At 37.6% G+C, this 18,993-nt stretch overlaps 1 protein-coding gene across 5 annotated transcripts in view; it reads right to left on the reverse strand.

Moving 5' to 3' along the window:
• The window catches only part of LOC117434735 (myotubularin-related protein 13-like), a 133,746-nt gene extending 116,549 nt beyond the window's left edge, over positions 1-17,197 (reverse strand). For 2 of the 5 annotated variants that reach the window (XM_059003312.1, XM_059003311.1), the window contains exon 1: positions 16,921-17,194. In XM_059003312.1, coding sequence (XP_058859295.1) covers positions 16,921-16,975 — 55 coding nt within the window. In that variant the 5' untranslated portion in view covers positions 16,976-17,194. Of the gene's footprint in view, positions 1-16,920 lie in introns of all 5 variants that reach the window. The other 3 variants (XM_059003310.1, XM_059003309.1, XM_059003314.1) reach the window with 3 other exon arrangements.
• Between the last annotated feature and the right edge of the window lie 1,796 nt (positions 17,198-18,993).

Below are 18,993 nucleotides of genomic sequence, written 5' to 3' on the forward strand. Positions count from 1 at the left end.
GCAGCGTTTTAATACTGTACATTTAGTCGTTCTTTACATTTAAACAACTGCATATAGTTTACTACAGGACAAATCCTTTGTATCTGGAACGGACAGGTTGTGACACTATCTAAAAAAGGCATGAATTGTCGATTGATGAAAGCTATCAATTAGGCGTGCAGTGCACTTCGTGGTTTCTTTTTGTGAATAAGACTGACTGTTAATTTGGTGATGTTGGTGTTTTGTAACTGAACTGTATCCCATTAAGACTAGTCTGCACAAAATGTCAGTTTATCAGCCAAGAGGACTATTGATTGTTAGTTGCGTTGGAAATTAATTCTATCCTGTGGTTACACAGTAAAGCCAGCCATACAGCATTTGACAAGCTGCACAAAACGTGATAATAAGCAGGTTTGTGAGATATTAAGAGAGGTAATTTCTCAAAGAACCTATGATGCATGGCGAGTGGTTTTTGAAAAATCATGATAATAGGGGGCTCCTGAGTGGCACATCCAGAAAAGGCACTCCGCCTGGAGTGCAGGATGTGCCCTATAGCCTGTACATTGCCGGTTCGAGGCCAAGCTATTCCATTGTCAACCATGGACAAGAGCTCCCAGGGGGGAGGCTTAGGTCGGCCAGGGTGCCCTCGACTCACCACGCACCAGTGACCCCTGTGGTCTTGCCGGGCACCTGCAGAATTGCCTGTAAGCTGCGTTGTCCTCCTAAACTGTAGCTCTGAGGTGGCTGCACGGTGAGTCTGCAGCGTGTAAAGAAGCGGGCAGCTAACGGCACATGCTTCGGAGCACAGCGTGTGTTCGTCTTCGCCCCTCCCGAGTAAGCACAGGGGCGGTAGTGGTGAGCTGAGCCTAAAAATAATTGGACATTCTAAATTGGGAGAATATATATTATATATATATATATATATATATATATATATATATACACACACATACATACATACACATATACACATACACACAGTGCCTTGCAAAAGTATTCAGACCCGACTAATTCTCTCATATTACTGAATTACAAATGCAAAATTGAAATTTCGTTCTGTTTGATATTTTATTTTAAAACACTGAAACTCAAAATCAATTACTGTAAGGTGACATTGGTTTTATGTTGGGAAATATTTTTAAGAGAAATAAAAAACTGAAATATCTTGCTTGCATAAGTATTCAACCTCTGTGCTGTGGAAGCTCCCAGTTTACACCGATGAAAGAAATTGCCCTAACAAGGACACAATTACCTTACCACTGGCCTCCACCTGTGAACCATTAAAGTTGCCGTCACATTTTCTGGATAAAAACCCCACTGTTGAAGGATCATTGGTCAGGCTGTGAATCAAGACAAAAGAGCATTCTATAGAAGTTAGAGATAAAGTAATACAAATGCATAGATTAGGGAAAGGGTACAAAATAATATCCAAGAGTTTGGATATCCCAGTGAGCACAGTTGGATCAATAATCAGGAAGTGGAAGCTGCATCACACCACCCAGGCACTGCCAAAAAAAGGCCGTCCCTCAAAACTCAGTGCTCAAACAAGAAGGAGACTTCTTGAGAGAAGCCACAGAGAGGCCAACAATCACTTTGAAGGAGCTACAGAGTTCATTGGCTGGGAGTGGAGTAATGGTGCACCAGTCAACCATATCAAGAGCTCTGCATAACACTGGCCTGTATGGGAGGGTGGCAAGAAAGAAGCCGTTACTCAAAAAGTACCATCTGAAAGCACGTCTGGAGTTTGCCAGAAAGCATGAGAGTGACCCAGCTGCAATGTGGGAAAAGGTTTTGTGGTCAGATGAGACCAAGATAGAGCTTTTTGGCCAAAACTCAAAGCGCTATGTGTGGCGCAAACCTAACACTGCCCATGCCTCAAGACACACCATCCCTACAGTGAAGTATGGTGGTGGCAGCATCATGCTGTGGGGATGCTTCTCATCAGCAGGGCCTGGGCATCTTGTTAAAATTGAAGGAAGAATGGATGGAGCAAAATACAGGGAAATACTGCAAGAGAACCTGCTTCAGTCCGCTAAAAAACTGAAGCTTGGGAGGGAATTCACCTTTCAGCAGGACAACGATCCCTAGCACAAGGCCAAAGCAACATTGGCGTGGCTCAAGAACAAAAAGGTGAATGTCCTACAGTGGCCCAGTCAAAGTCCTGATCTCAATCCCATTGAGAATCTGTGGCACTATCTGAAAATTGCGGTCCACATGCATCGTCCAACCAACCTGAACAACCGGGAGCAAATCTGCCAAGAAGAATGGGCCAAAATCACTCCGACACTGTGTGCAAAGCTGGTACATACTTACCCCAAAAGACTTAAAGCTGCTACTGCAGTGAAAGGTGGCTCTACCAAATATTAATGTGTGGGGGTTGAATACTTATGCAAGCAAGATATTTCAGTTTTTTTATTTTTCTTAAAAATATTTCCCAACATAAAACCAATGTCACCTTACAATAATTGATTTTGAGTTTCAGTGTTTTAAAATAAAATATCAAACAGAATGAAATTTCAATGTACCATTTGTAATTCAGTAATATGAGAGAATTGGTCAGGGGTCTGAATACTTTTGCAAGGCACTGTATATACATACTGTGTTAAAGTCTTTTCTGATGTAAAGTAGTGTTCAGAGTAAAGTCCTAACTGGAATAAATGTGACTAAAATACACAAAAATCTTAAATTCAATAGTATAATTTAGTTTCAGTTCCGCAGAGAACTGCGATTCAGTTTTACCCTGAAATATTACAGATTACAGTATGCAATTATCAGGAACAAGTGTTTTCATAAGAAATGCTTCCCAGTTATTATGCAGTTTTACCAGGAAAACAGAAATCCCGTCAAAAACGCCGTAAAAGGAAAGGATGAACAGTTTTCTTTACATTGTAGACATGTACTGTAGAGAACGGGCTTATTCTGAATCTGTATGCCAGAAATAACGGACTGATCCACATGAACCACATATTGGCACAATAGGCAGATCCTATCTCTCCATGCTCCAGCAAGTACATGGAAACCAATCAATTGTTGTGCTCTATCACTTCCACAGCTTTCAAAGGGAATCCAAAAACAAAACTCCCTCTGGGTGCATGTGTCCTTCATGCAAAACCAGAATGTCTAGAATTCTCCCACATGTGGCGTACTTTATGGCATTCAGATGTGTAGAATTAAAGGAGACTTGTCGTATGTGTTCATCTGATGACAGCTAAAAGGCCCTACCATTCTAGGTGATAAACAGGAAGCCTGGTAAATGAAGCGTTGCAGTCCAAACATTTTTATTCTACAGAAAAATCCCTGCTATGATGAAGACTGACCTCATGAAATGTGTTGCAGATTAACGTTAAATTGCAAGGCACCAGCTTTTTACAATACATGGAGAACCAAAAAGATCCGACTATGGCATGATATTCTGGCAGTGTCTTGCTTCAGAAAACAATCAGAAGACAGATGCATTACATTTTGTGAAGAGAATTAGGTGTACTTGTAGAATAGTCTGAAGCTTATTTTTCAGTCTGGTTTAATTCCATACTCAAATAAACCTTTACATGGAGTTGAATCTATTGTTATATTCTATTAACACTGTATTATTATTCATTTCCAGAAAGTTTTCAGATTATGTAAGAAAGCGACCTTCCTTTCTGTTGTGTAAAAGCTGGAGACAAAGATTTTGTTAAAATGTTTACTGCATGTAATAAATAAAATATGGGCATGCATCTGCCAGTATTTATATATTCGCTTATGTCATTTTTATACCCTTAGCCTACTAGCCCATAAAACCCATCTTTAAGCAAATTGTACAATTGCGTTTTTAAATTAAATCCCTGTATGCAACTATTAAGTACAACTGAAAGCCAAAACTGCTACTCTAAAAAGATCAAAGTTCATCATCACAAGTGACTTAAAACGAGTGCATTTGATTATAACTGCCAGCAATTACGACCCGAGTTGAAAATCTGTAGTTTCATCTCACCTGGCAGAGAGAGAGTTGAACAGCACTACAAACCACAGGATCATGTCGTGTAGGAGGAAAGAGTGCTAAGAGTTCAAAACACTTTGGTAAAGTTAATGAGCCAAAACGCAACGCGCCACAGATTGTGAGCATTCCAGGGCAAGGGTATGCTGAAATGTATGCAGAGCACCAGTCTATCAAGATGATCACTAAATAAAGGTGCTGTTGATTCTACTCGTAAATCTAAAAGCCGAAAGCAGCTCATCAGTAAAGTGTCTGGCCAGGAAGTCTTTACTTTCAACTAGTACCTGCCAAATTAAACTCTTATCACCACATATACATGAGTTAAATGGTGTTAGTAATTAAATAGGGGCTACTAAATCTTGAGAAAGTTTTAAAAGGAATTTGATCATTGTTTCTTGGTGTCAGCCCTATCCAAGAAGCCTCAAATACATCAGGCTGGAAGGCATCCTGCCACAGAATGAGTAGAAGAGACAAACTGGCAACAGTTCTCAAAAGCACAGGGCTTGCTTGCACAGGCTTCTTTAAGTGCAGTGTTTGGAACAGAGACAAAAAGGCAGGAAAACAAACATGCACAACTCAAACACTAAAGGTGCCATTTAAAAGACAATATACTGTAATATATTCTCTTCAGGGGTTGAGGAGACTGCTACAGTAAGTAATGGTGTAAAAAAAAAAAAAAAAGGTACAGAAAATATTCTTTGTACAGTATACCGTAGGTGTTCCTTATAAAATGCTAAAACAATGTTTCACTTTGCTTCTTGAACAATGCTTGAAAGTGTCACCTATACCCTCGACCTGCTGCAAGTACTGGCTCACAGGGGGACCTTGTGGAGAGCAGGAGTCACAAGGGGAGGCCACCATGCACAGAAGGCTTAACAGTAGAGTGCAGTAAACAGACTCCAATTACAAACTGTTTGTGTAAAATGAGTGCCAACGCTACAGCACAAGCTGGAAAAACAAAACTGAGCGTTCAGCTGGATTAAGAGAACATTCTCATCTATTAACTGTGTTAGTGGAAGAAGCAATGTATTGGCTACAAGTCACTTATTATCTAGAACAAGTTAAGTGTCCAAAGCACACTCATGCCAGCTACAGTACATGGAAACTAAAATGTAAACTTACAGTTCACATAACTGATCAGTTACTCTTTTGACACTTTTTTGTTGGGGTTTCCTGAGTCACGCATTCACTTTATGATTTACACTTGATTTTACAATGCACTCCCGCCCCCACAATCCTAAAACACAAACACACACACACTCCTGTATTCTTATTCTGTGGGATTCAAATGTAGGTGCTTTGCAAAAATCTACAGAATGTTCCTTTCAGAGGAAATGAACTGTAACTTTTGAACTCTGTTCCATTACTGGTGTATTGTGCTAATTATACTAAACTTCCAGATGCAAGATGTCAGTGTCAGTTCCTATTTTCAAGTAGAACACATACCAAAAAAATAACATATGGATGAAGTAGGCCTCCGATAGCGATAGGGAACAGAAATCGCAATGAGAAATAATGAACTATTATATAAATATGACCTGAAAATATCCTGTGTCATGGCATTCAACACTTAAGTTATTCAAGTCTGTTTTTCATTACAGCTTTTTTTCCATGAATTTCCCATTTGGAATTTTGAAACAATGCGCTGGTATGTTAGGTTAAAATGCAACTCTTTTTTTTAAAACACATTTTTAAATACACATGGCAACATCTACAAGTGAAGACACACTGTAGTCCTGTGGGCCAGCAGCACTGTTTTAAACAAAATTAGAAAGCATTGCAAGGGAAATGACTGAAGACAGACGATCTGTTGATAAAAAAGAACAGATTTAAAATATTGAACAAAACTCCACATTGTCGTTTTCCCCAAAGGTGCCTTGTTAACAAAAGACAAAATTTTTTAAAAATCAAAAATTCTACAGACAAGATCTAATGTCTGCCACCATTATGGAAACAATACAAGCATGTGGTAGTGTTTTCCCCCCACAGCAAGGAATGTATGTCTTGTTTCCCCGGTTTTGAAATATGGTATAATTCCTTTATTTATTTATATTATATATATATATATATATATATATATATATATATATATATATATATATATATATATATATATATATATATATATATATATATATATATATAATAAACCAATGAGCAGATACTGTCTAAAATAAAAATGAGTTTCAACCAACAACAAAATAAATGTAGATTTATTTATTTATTTACTTATTTATTTATTTTACAGAGCTAATTACGTTTTTTATATATATAGGCTACAAACTGTCTGGTTTTAAATGGCAAATTTCGATTTGCTGCTAAGTAGGATAGCCAAACTCCACTTAAACAGCATTTCCCAGTCACCAATACGGCTGCCAGGGAGCTAAAGATGAACGGCTGTCCCTAGCCAGCTAAACGTTGTGCTCTACTGTGTTTAAGAACTTGCTTCTTAAACCCTTTTAAAGAACGCCTTAAGAAAAAACAATATGTTTTTGTAATACAGCATCCCCATCATATTGGCGATCTTAAACATTCAGAACTACAGTAGTACTTTCTAATGCTCATAAAATACTGCATGGATGTTCAAACAGTGCAGTTTTCCTTTGTCTTTTACAGTAACCTCATACTAAAAACCTTCTTTCAATTTGACCTACAGTCTTAACTTCCTAGATATCCTCAAAACACATTGCTAATTTTGCTGAAATGCTGAGTTTACTCATGAGCATGCATAAATAAACAGTCGTTCAGAATCAGCTAAATAAGTAACATGTGCAAAAGTCATTCCTTTAAATCTGTTAGTCTTAGCAGTTGGCAGTCCGTTGCTACATATTTTGTCAATTAACACAGCTTCTGGAAAAAAAACTACTAATAAAGCATAGAACCATCGCCCAAGATTAGAATGGAATAGAATGTTCACTGCTTGAAAAATCTGACTACTTTGTGATTTTCTTATTCCTCAGTTTTTAGTTGGGGGTCCCCAATTCAAAACTGTTTTTAAAAAGGGGTCCCCCAAACAATAGTGTTTGTGAACCTCTGCAATGCAGTATAAAGGGTGATGAATAGTGCAGAAGCTCTCAACATACAGCAAAATAGAAGTTCCCACCAGCAACAGTGAAATGCTAAAACAGAACCGGAAATGGTTTTCAACAAAGAGAATCTGTCAAGAAGTGCAAGACTCTATTTAAGCCTGCTATGAAGGTTTCCCTTTAATACCTCTACTTCTTTAAAACCAATGTGAAGAACGAACACAGCCAGATACACATTTCCCTGTCTTCGGTACACTATCTGTTCTCTTGCACACAGGGGGAAGCTTGTTCTTAAAAGTTCTACAATTCTGGAAAGTTGCCTTTGAAAGAATTCCAGAATTTCAGGGATAAAAAGAATGTAGAATGTAGAGAACTGATTGATATAGAAGGACATTGCATGTACATTATAAACTGTACCATCAAAATGTGATTCTTAATATTTCATGTTACTGCTGTATTTAGAAGTGCAGTTAATATGCTACAGTGCTGCTTTTTAGTTCTCGTGGCTCTAGTAACCTACTAAATTGCAAACCACTGATTTCATCTTAAACAGGAACCAAGACTTGTTATCTGTGGATGATTTTGGTTCAGTACAAATCATGAGGTGACAAACCCAGCCCATCCCCCTGCTACACCACTCACTGATTTACCTGTTTGCCCTTAGTACAGTACATAGAGTATTTCACTTTATGCATGCCTGCATAATTACAAAAGGAAAATAAATAACCCATGGTCACACTAGCATTCAGGAGCTCAAGTACTTTTTCTCCCATCTGTAATTATGACTTCAACAGAGTTTAAAGTTCAGGAATCTGTTGTAGATCTAGACTAAGCTTACTCTCATCAAATATCAAACATTGTGTAATTTCTGGAGAAAAACCCAAAAGTTAAAGCTCAAGGCCGGCACTGTTTACATATTCTGCAATGAAATAACTTTTTTACGTCATGTTGATTTTTCATTTTTTTCTGAGAATAAAGGAACTGTAGGGGGGATCCCAGTGCTTGCTGATCCCGTCACGTCCACCACTATTACAAAACAGCTTTTATAACCCCTGGAGACCCCTAACCCCTCCCCACCAATCTGATCTAATCCCAAATTCCCATAACCTCCATATCCCCCAAACTCTTCTACAGGGTCACTGGTGCTTCTGTAGACGTGACATTCCTTGTTGGGTAACAAAAATTAAGATTTTTACATTTATAACCTTTTCTTTTATTGGTTGCTCTGTAATTTAGTAACCTGACATGAGTGGTTATATATGAACTATGTACTGTACGAATATATATTAGAACATGGTAAAGCATTTGTCTAGTCAGGAACATGCTCCACTCATAAATGCCTGCCAAATGCAGTGTATTATTCTTCATTATGTCTGCACGTACATTTATATTTCTGTTCCAGCTAAGACCTTAATGCATTCCACAGAAGGCCTACACTATTACACTGTAAGTTGTGACTCCTGCCCGAGACCACAAATGTTACTGTAGGAGATCTGCACAGCTGTCTTTTATGCTTTGCCTGTTTGCAGCTAGACCATTTTACTGTCCTATACACACACACACACACACACTATCACCAATATACAGTACCCTGTACATCCACAGTCCACATTTTACCTACAGGTTATATAACACACACATTACGGTTTTGTTGGTTTGTTTCTTAAGTTAATCTTTGCAAATCTGCTTATGGAATTACTGCAAGGTTTTAAACATTCTGATTTCCTTTAATTAACATGTACTGCAATTTTCCATATAAACTGTTTTTTTTTTTTTTTTTATTTACTGGCTGGCTGTTTGCTGAACTTTAAACATCATTCAACTAGGCAGCATCTGCCTCAACATCAAGAAGAACTGAATTCACAAACTGTGTAGGGTCAACTCATTTTACAAGGTATCCACATACAGCACATATACCATTTACAACTCCCTGTCATGCCAAAAACATTTAGTCCTTCCGCGCTAGACAACCATTTATCAAAACTGCAAATGGACGAGCAGGGTGGCTGTTAACCTATACACCTCATTATTTCCACGATCAATACTAAGCAACTTGTTTTCTGCTACTTGGGCACATGGACAGAGGAACACAGCCTGGCAGAACCCAGTCAATCTATTGCCAGTCTTACCTAGTCTAGTCTAATCTACTGGCCTTCACTTGTGTGCAACATGCAGGATTGTATGTAGCATGTTCTTACAATGGAATATAAGGGCTACCACTTGAAAAAGAACTAAATGAAAGACTTTTCAAAGGGCAAGGATTACTGTAAACCCAATAGGTTGTCTTTTTTGGCTTTGAGTCTGCAGCTTTTGGAAATACCCTTCCCCGCCCCTCAGCGTACAGTACCTTTGTTCCTTAATGAAAGGAAAGGATGTACTTTTCAACCCTCCACTGAGGTACAATGCAAAGTTTAGGAAATGCAAAGTGGGTTAAACCCTGATTTTGTTCCTGGCTCAGCAGACACTTACTGTACCTGTTAAGCTGGGGTCATCAAGGGCAATCGTTTCCTCCAAACATTTTAATGAGAATTAAAAGAATTACTGTAGAAGAAAGATGATGGCGATTACTGCATTGATTTGACTTGATTAAGATCCAAGTCATGGTTACTAGATTTGACCAGCAGAACCACTGTTGACTCGTATTCCTCCCCCCTCCCCCTCAGTTATAAAGGTGATGAAAGGTCAGCTTTTCTTGTTTTGAAATCAATACATCAATGAATTAATTAATGAAGTTAGTATCCAGGGACACATTGTACCTTAAAGGGTTAGAGGTAATTATTAGGATAATATTGGCACGCCCCGGGTATCACATTTAAAAGGTATACAAAGTGAACAACAACAGTTAAAGTGGTACTATAGCTAACAAAATATGACTACTACTACTATTACACCTCTCATCCGTCATGCACTTCCATTCCATACAGGAGCAGTTGTTTTTATAGAAGCCCATGTTATGTGCGACATGTATTACCTTTCTCTCGCTTTCTAACTCATTTCACCTCAGTAAAGTCTTTGGGGCCAGTCATTATGGTAGATGGTTGGTTAACATCAGGAAATAAGGCGTTGAACGGTTACATTCAGGAGACAGAACCAAGGAAGTGCAAGTCTATCTGAAAGTAAGGCTTGCAAACATTTTTTATTTTTTTTATTTTTTAACATGTTTATGGAATTATTTGGTTGCTATGCAACTACTTCAATTTATTAAACAAAAGTATTCGTAAAAAGAGGTGCTTAGGTCTATGTTAAATCAAAACCGAGCACCGATTTATTTTAACCAAAAGACCCAATGGTTTCACAGAAGACAGCAACATCATGAAAACGTCTTTATTTAATTTACACATCTCATACTTCTTTCATTAGTAACGTTAGACAATTTTCCCACTAGAGCCTTCTGAGTGTATTAGGAAAGTGTGCTAGCTGTCCTGTTTTGTCATTCAAACTGTTTATCATGGGATTCTGTCACACAAGAAAAACACAATGGATCAATTGCCTGTGCATATTTCGTAAAACCAGTGCAGCATGGTGCTTGGAATGACCTAGGGTGGGCTCTCCAGTACCAGCAATATTTCTATTCCAAGCATTTGGTTGCTGGTAGTACTTACTGTATAATGCAGGAATTGGCTAACTGACGTAGCGTGCATGCATTCTATCGAGGACTGGCTTCAAATCAAGCACTTAATGTGTTAGCTTTGTTGTGGCTCATTCCACTATCTGCACCTCATTTAGTTAATTCACAATAATGCGGTCATGGTCATTATTACATATTTACGAATGTAACAGGAACAGATACGAAGATATACATAGATGCGAGTTGAACAATTAGAAACACATGCCGTCCCTCTGATTGTTTCGAGGAAATTGTACCCTTCACATTTTTTTTTTTTGCATATTCTGAATTCCCCTTCTTGCAAGTCAGTTTTGGTCGTGACGGACAGCACAGAATATTTAACATACTTTTACATTTTATAGGGCTCATGGGAGGGTAGCTGGCACCGGCAAAGCAAGCTGCATGCAGAATAGTGAAGGCAGGAACCAAAGACTCGGGAGAACGTGGATCAGTGTTAGGAAGGACTCTTTTATTGAAATTATGTTTAAAAAAATAATAATAATGTAAAAGTCACCTCAGTAGATAGCTTTTACAGTGACCAGTGACAGTGCATTTTCGAGTCCTAAGGTGACCAGACTAGGAGACTAGCCACCTCCCTTATACTTAGTGTTCTGCGTTTCTGGTTTATTCTGAATTTTACCGAAAAATTACAGGATTTGTTTTTAACTGGACGTCGATTTTTACTGATTTATACCTGATTTTTGGCTATTCAATATTTTTCCTGTACTATTTTCTAGGAAATACACAATATTTTGATTAAAATGCTGTTTTATTTTGACACCGACATTATAATAAGCAGCACCACACTGTATATCCAGGATACAGCAGATGTTTAGACGTCAGAAGATCAAATAACGTTCAAACGTGGTTCTCTGTTGCTTCACAAACACATTATCACCTGATTATGTTGGCCAATCAAAGTCTGATTATTGTGGCAATTGCTGGGCGTAGTAACTACTAGTTTGACCAAAATCTAAATTGAAATAATTACACGAAAATATAATATTTTTAGTGGATGAGGAATGGAGAGAAAACGTAAATCAGTTTATGAATATTCAAAAGAAAACAAATGTTTCAAAGCATGCAAAAATAGCAGAAGTGGGTCAGAGGCAGAGGATGCATAGCACTGCAAATACTGCTGCATTGAGGTACATGTTCACACTGACAATAAAAGAGCATACTGAAAAATAAGCGACAAACTAAAACAAGAAAGTGAACCGAGGAGACAAGCAATCCATTTATCTGCTTTTACACACGCTTTAATAAAAAGAGAACGCAGAATGACTGTGTTAATGAGTTTGTCAGAGCGCTGTGCTTTGCTGGACAGCCACTGTTTATTGCAGAGAGGTATGTATTGGTGACTTCGTGAGACAGTACCGTCTGTAGTAAACCACTGCCTAACGCCGACAATCTTAATTGTAAATATCTGACAGAAAATGGTGATGCTTTAGTTGTCAATTTTCTTTTTTTTAAATGATTTCAAGGCAAATAAACCTGGCTTGTTTTGTGCTGATGTCATGTTCATACCATCTGTAGATGCAATTTCCATCAGCACAGCGATTGCCCTAATGTACGCAAATGACCAGCTAACTTGGGAAAACATGGCTTCGACTTGCACAGATTCTGCTCATCATACATGCCAGGGACATTATTAATCAGAAACCAGAACTGCTGCTCATCATATTCCACATGTAAAGTGTTTTTTTTCTGAGATGTCCCCCCCCCCCCCTCCAATTTTTACCGATGTTTCAATTAAAAACTATTTTGTCCGATTTTACCCGTTTTAATATATGTAAAATAAACTCTGAAAACGTGGAACACTACTTATACTGTATACAGGCGGCCAGGTGAAACTGGCAATCAATTACCATTTTAACCTGGCCACACCTTTTAAGCTCCAATGTTGTCATTTATTCGACCAAAACAATCTTTGCAGGTTTACGAAAAATATCCCAACTCACCACTCCTTGTTTCTTTTGAGGACAAATGTCGTCCTTTTAAAAATTAAGGAACTACTTTGAGATTAGAGAGGAGAGTACAGTGTAGCTTCTACTGGACACGTTATATTAAACAAATGACTTAGAATAGAGTAGAGAAGAAGAAGAAAAACCTGCTTGCATTTTCACATGACAGCTTGGATCTCTAAACATTTTTAATCCATTTTGCGATCAGGCAACTCATTAACTATTACAATAACATTATCATCTGATGAAAGAAATTCAGTCTTTGGAAAAGACTTGACAAGCAAAAAATATTTTACATCCACAGGGAAGGCTTCTACTGTACATGGAAAGTCAACAACTAGTGCATGGTTTTCTTAGAAAGCATATCAAAGTAAATTCAGTATGGTGTGGAGTTTGGGAAGGAGACCAATTTTTTTTTAAAAACAGCAACTCCTCCCAGTTAACTTTTTATTTTAAAGATCGGTCTCTACAAAGGGAACTTTTGTTTTGTTTTGTTTTTTTAACCAGGGTTTATAAAATCCTCATCCTTTAATTACACTATGAATAATGTATTGGTCTTCCACAGGACTCTACAAAGAAGGCAAACGGTTAGTCTAGTGAAAAACAATTAAAAACAGCTCAAGAAAAAAAAAAAGCTTGTTATTGCTTTAGATTATATCATTGACTATACTGACCCCTAATCCATTTAAATCTAAATAACCCTTATTTAATTAAACATTAAACAATGGGTATGTTGTCAGGTTGTACAAGGTCATTTCAGCATAAATCGTTTAGAAATAACAGCAGATTAGCGTTTGTTTTTCTGTACCTTTTTGCAAAAGTCATGTTAGATTTCGAAATGTCACATTTTTCAATTTCTCAGTTTTTCATGAAGTACATGTAATTCAATATGTTAACGTAACATTATTCAGCAGGTTTCAGTCGTCTTTATGAAGAAAAATTAGTTAATTCTATAGGGTGATGCAAAACCTTATGCTATAGCTCTACAGGAAAGCACACACACATCAACTACAATCATTTTTTGTTATGCAGTTTTTGTATTGTTTGCTTTCTATTATGCTTTGAGTAGACAGGATTTCACAGCCATGTGTTTATAAAATAGCCTAACTGTGGTCGATTTCCATAACAACCTAACTGCAGACTTTAGACTGAAAATTACAAAACCACTGAGGTGAAAATCTGTGTCCTCAAATACCACATTTTCACATGGGAAACCTCAGGGTCTCGTCACTTCCCCCCGCCCTCGTCTCGGAAACCATATCTATGCTCTCTTTCTTTTTCAGGTCCTACTGTAGATACTGAATACATCCCCAACGAGACTGATTCACAAACCACCTTGCATTTCAACAGACAAGTGCACTTTTTAAAAATCAAATCCTATCCCTTGCACCTGCTGAGAATAAAAACAGTATCTTCCATTTGTAAAGCGTTTCCTTCTGCCTGAAGCATGACACGCATCTAAAGTGCATGACAGAGAAAGAGTCAGACATCGCAGTAAGAAAATGCAGGGAGTTAAATCTCACTTTCAGTCACAGCAGGTGCAACTTGTTCCAATTTCCTTTAATGGCAATGCTTATGTTTTAATCAGAACGACCCCTTTAAAATGTACAGGGCCTGGATGCATTCAAGATTTACAGTGGTGCCATTGCTATACTTTATATGGCGTTGGCGTTGCAATAAATGTGATCTAGGCCCAGGTCCCAGAGAAGGCCGCCAGCACAATCCTACTGTATCATGATAGGAGGCTGTGTGGTCCAGTGGTTAAAGAAAAGGGCTTGTAACCAGGAGGTCGCTGGTTCAAATCCCACCTCAGCCACTGACTCGTGTGACCCTGAGCAAGTCACTTAACCTCCTTGTGCCCCGTCTTTCGGGTGAGACGTAGTTGTAAGTGACTCTGCAGCTGATGCATAGTTCACACACCCTAGTCTCTGTAAGTCGCCTTGGATAAAGGCGTCTGCTAAATAAACAAATAATAATAATAATAATAATAAATAATGATTATAGAGGAAACATATAAGCCTAACTTTAACTGCAAAGGTAACCTTGTTCACTTGTGAACTGTAAACAATAACAACATTACAAGTCTAATGCTCCACAATATTCAAATCACATGCATTATTTTATGTAACTTGTTGACAAATTGGCACTCTAGAATGTATTCAATATTTGTAAGGGCCACAGGCACGGATTGATTATTCCAACCAACATTCACCCGTCAATTAAATGCAGCAATAAACATTTAAAAGCACTAATTGTGTGAAAGTAATGTCATTGCAGCTGGGGTGTTTTAGGACAGGGATGAAAATAAAAAAATAAACCTTGCATAAGGGTATGAGGTGCTCTAGATTTTACTGTGACTGTATTATACAAAGCTAAATTCCCATCTGTGATTTGTCAAATTCAGCTCACAGCAAAAGCCTGAATGGCTCAAACTCACATGCAATGAGAAAACTTTGAAGCAACACAGTTTGGAGATTAATAGAATAAATTAATTTACAAACAAACACAAACTATCAGAACAAGGGTGTCCGCGTTTACAAATACATGTAAAACGTGTACAAGAACTGCCATTAAATAAACGGATCCGTTTACACTAAACATATTTACTGATTGTGTCAAACTAACAAAGAAACACAATGAATCTGGAAAAGTATCATTAAACTCCATAGAACTAAAACAGTGTTCCCAGTTTAGTAAACATAGAGCATACTAAAATGAACTAATACATTAACAACAAGGAAAACGATTCACATTACGAATGAATTAAGGCTACTTACACACACACACACACACACTGCAGTTGGCTCGACAACCGTATTTACAAACGGGACTCGCTGCGCTTGTTTGTTGTACAAAAACACCTTTCATTACTGAAGTGAGTGCAATCCCTGTTTAAACAAACCACTGAACTCGGGCATCATTACATGCATATCATGAAGTTTTGTGTGACAACATGGAGGCTGTGTTTTTGTTTTTACTTTTGGAAGAAAGCAATGTACGTAATAGATTGAGAGCTCGTCAAGAAAACTACCCACACTGCGTATAATTATGACATCAACAATACCATATCTGCCTGTATCCTTATAGTGTAGCTGTGTAACCTAACCAAATTTGCTAAACACTTCATATTCATCAGCCCCGACCCACATTTATAAATCGGAAATTACAATGCTAATGCACATGCTTCACTTGTTTCCAAAGCTGATTGGCAGCTCATTAGCAATCATTCTGTCATGCAGAAATCTCCAGCACCCATCAGAAGAAAATAAAGTCATACACTGTCAAGTTTACAAGCACATATATTATTGAGGTGTATTTTAGTGGATTTTAATTTTCATCAAGCACGTTTGCTTTCCAGTTCAGGTACATAAATCTATGTTAGAGCATTCAAATGCATCTCGCTGCATTCATACAGTGTTGCAGTACAAATTATATTTTATTAAAGTTTTTAATGGCTAAAATGCATCTGGACTGTATCAGAATAATTGGCAGGTTCAGTTATATAGTTGCACCTGAAAGTATTATCTTTTTCATTAGACGTTGTAAGCACTTTTACATATACGTGATGCAGATCACACGACAGGAGCCATTGCTACATACATGCAATACAAAATATTGCATTAACATATTACATAGTGTCCATCATACGACCATCACCATTCAGACATCTAAATAAAGGCATCTGAGCACGAAGGACATTTTAAATGACCTGCATTACCTGCGCTACTATTATTTTGACTTTGAGTGCACAGTGCCTAAGCAAAAGGTGAAGTATGCAAATATAATGAATACGGAACAAGAGAAAATAATATCCTTTAGTCCCCATATTTATTGGCTGCTGCTGATGTTATGATGCACAGAAAATACGCTGCACATACAGCGAATAGTGTAAAGCACAGAGAATGTTGACAAAACAACAGCGTGTTTAAGTTCTAACATTCTATTCATAGCAGCAAACCATTTTAATAGCAAGACGGAGCGCTTTATGCAAAGATAATCCCGCGTTTGCTGTTTTTATTCTTTTCAATTGAACTCGAGGCTAGACAATCCCTGCACGTCACTCACTGCTCATTCAGGATGTGACAGAGTGATTTGTTCCAGTAAAAATTCAAATTATCAGTTAGAAGCAACAGATGTTAGCAATTATTTTGTCTACCAACGCTTCCAAATAACGTTTTATTTCATGACGCCGGCAGAAAATTCCACATGCCACCTTTGTTTGTATTTAAAACAATTAAATTAAATTGGTTGAAAAGAATCCTATTTCACATTCAGATTTCCACAGTACCCTATCCCACTGACAACGGCCCTGAGGAAACCACAGCGTTGCCCACCCAATTATTACATCGGACGCCTTCGCAAACTCACCAGTCTTTTCATGATCGTATCCCACGACAATCAAATAATCAACCAGCCTCGACATGTTTGGTTGAATTTGTTAGCTCCGCCAAGACAATTCAGCATTTTTCTTTATCCAAAAGCACAGCCATGTTTGACACCAAAGAGAGCTTTGCGCGTGCGTGCTGGTGTGAGTGACCCTCTCCCTGGGCGTGGGCCGCTTGGGTTTACTAACAAGAACCGTGCTTTATAATCACAGAAAACAACAGCGGCGGGCGTCTTCACTGAAAAGGAAATGAAAATGGGACCCGTGCATAAATAAAACAGATCCATGCAATTTATTTATTTTTTCCTCCCTGAAAACACAGTAGAGAAAACTTATTTTAAAAAAATGCAGAGGTTTCACTGCCTCCACAAAGGTTTCCTGTCGGAGGCAGATGGTGTAATTATAGTAACTGTTTTCTTTTTTTTTAGGATTTATCTGCAAGTTGTAACTATACAAATGATTCAACATTTTGGTTTAAATTGTGGGCTTTTAAATACCGGTATATGGCTTAGTCCATATAAAATGGATACAATCCTACATTTTATGTCTCTACTGAAGCCTGTAAATCCATGAATGTCATATGTGTGGCCCAAAACAAATGGATTGATTGGCAGGTGTCCTTCAACATTTGTTCGTTACAGCTGTTGACTCATACCTATTACTCATTTGGCCCCTGGGCAATGGATAAACGCATTACACACTGCTATTTGCAGGATGATGAGGAGCCTAGAAAGAAAGTACCCATAGGGTCAGATTAGGTAGCCATCTACTGTTAGGCATCATGATGTATTATTGAACTGTTGATGGACCAGGGCCCCTCCCAGCTTTATGAGTACCTTTAACTATTTACCAAGCTTAACCCGTTAAGTGCCATTGTCCTCGTTTGAGGGCAGGCTACTGTGTAATTTTAACTGGCATCTACCTATTTACTTAAATGTTGTCAACAGCAAAAGTTAAGTATACATGTAATGATGAATACAATTACATAAATACAACTTACATGTATGTTCTGATTTTTTATTTTTTTTTAAATCATTTGGTTCTTTAATTGGTTAAAGGGACATTTTAAATATTCAAAGGATCTTTCCTTAAAAAGTTCATTTGAAAAGCTGCAAATTTGTAGTTGTAAATCTGATCATTTTCTTCTCAAATAAATGAAACCCCTGGTGTAAAAGCACAAAAGTAGTGTCTTCTTTTTGATAGCACATTTGCACGCGCAACCAATCAGAGACCAGAACTCAAATATTGGTCATTATTACCCATATTCTGAAACCTCAACAACTTGATCTAATTAATGTTTGTATCATGTTTCATCACAATTGGATAAATGGTTATCAAGATGGAACTTAAATGAGTGAAAAAACTGTCAGAAACATGTGTTAATCCACTATATCAATGCCACTATATCTCCAGTGATTGCACAATGGTATAAAAACTCTAAGTGCATGTATTACTGCTTTACAAAATGTCTGTTTTTTAGTCCTTGAAATCCTCTTAAGAAATGATATGCATGCTGTGATCTTTATCTAAATACTCAAAAGAACTTTGTCTTTTCACACTAATGGCATTATCTGATAACACCCAGTCAATGGCTTCGAACAAGTGTCCTGAGCCTAAGGAAAGAATAACCATTGCATTGGATATTAATGTTTGACAATACACTACAAAATAAATACAAATTGTATATTTTGAATTGGCAGGACCACAACCCATTGTGGAGGCAATGAAGGTTCAGATTATGGGTTCACTATGACAGCACCATGATGTTAAGAAGGCACTCCGCAAGTGAAGTTTAAGGAGTATCACAAAAAGGGGATGACACTGTAAAGAAAGCATGCATTTCCATGCTGCTGTTTCACTCGAAGTGCTTGTATATAGAGGGGCTATTTAAAGATGGAACATGTTTAAAAACAAATAGTACTGTATATTACTCCAGTTCTAATATATTACAAATATTCAGTATAAACAGACTGCTTTTTAGGGTCACTTTTTAAAAAAATGGGGAACTGTATGCGCTAGACATGTCCGTCCATCTCTCTGTTAGCCTGTCACACTCT

This window comes from Acipenser ruthenus, chromosome 28 (genome assembly GCF_902713425.1).
Source record: "Acipenser ruthenus chromosome 28, fAciRut3.2 maternal haplotype, whole genome shotgun sequence".
NCBI lineage: Eukaryota > Metazoa > Chordata > Actinopteri > Acipenseriformes > Acipenseridae > Acipenser > Acipenser ruthenus.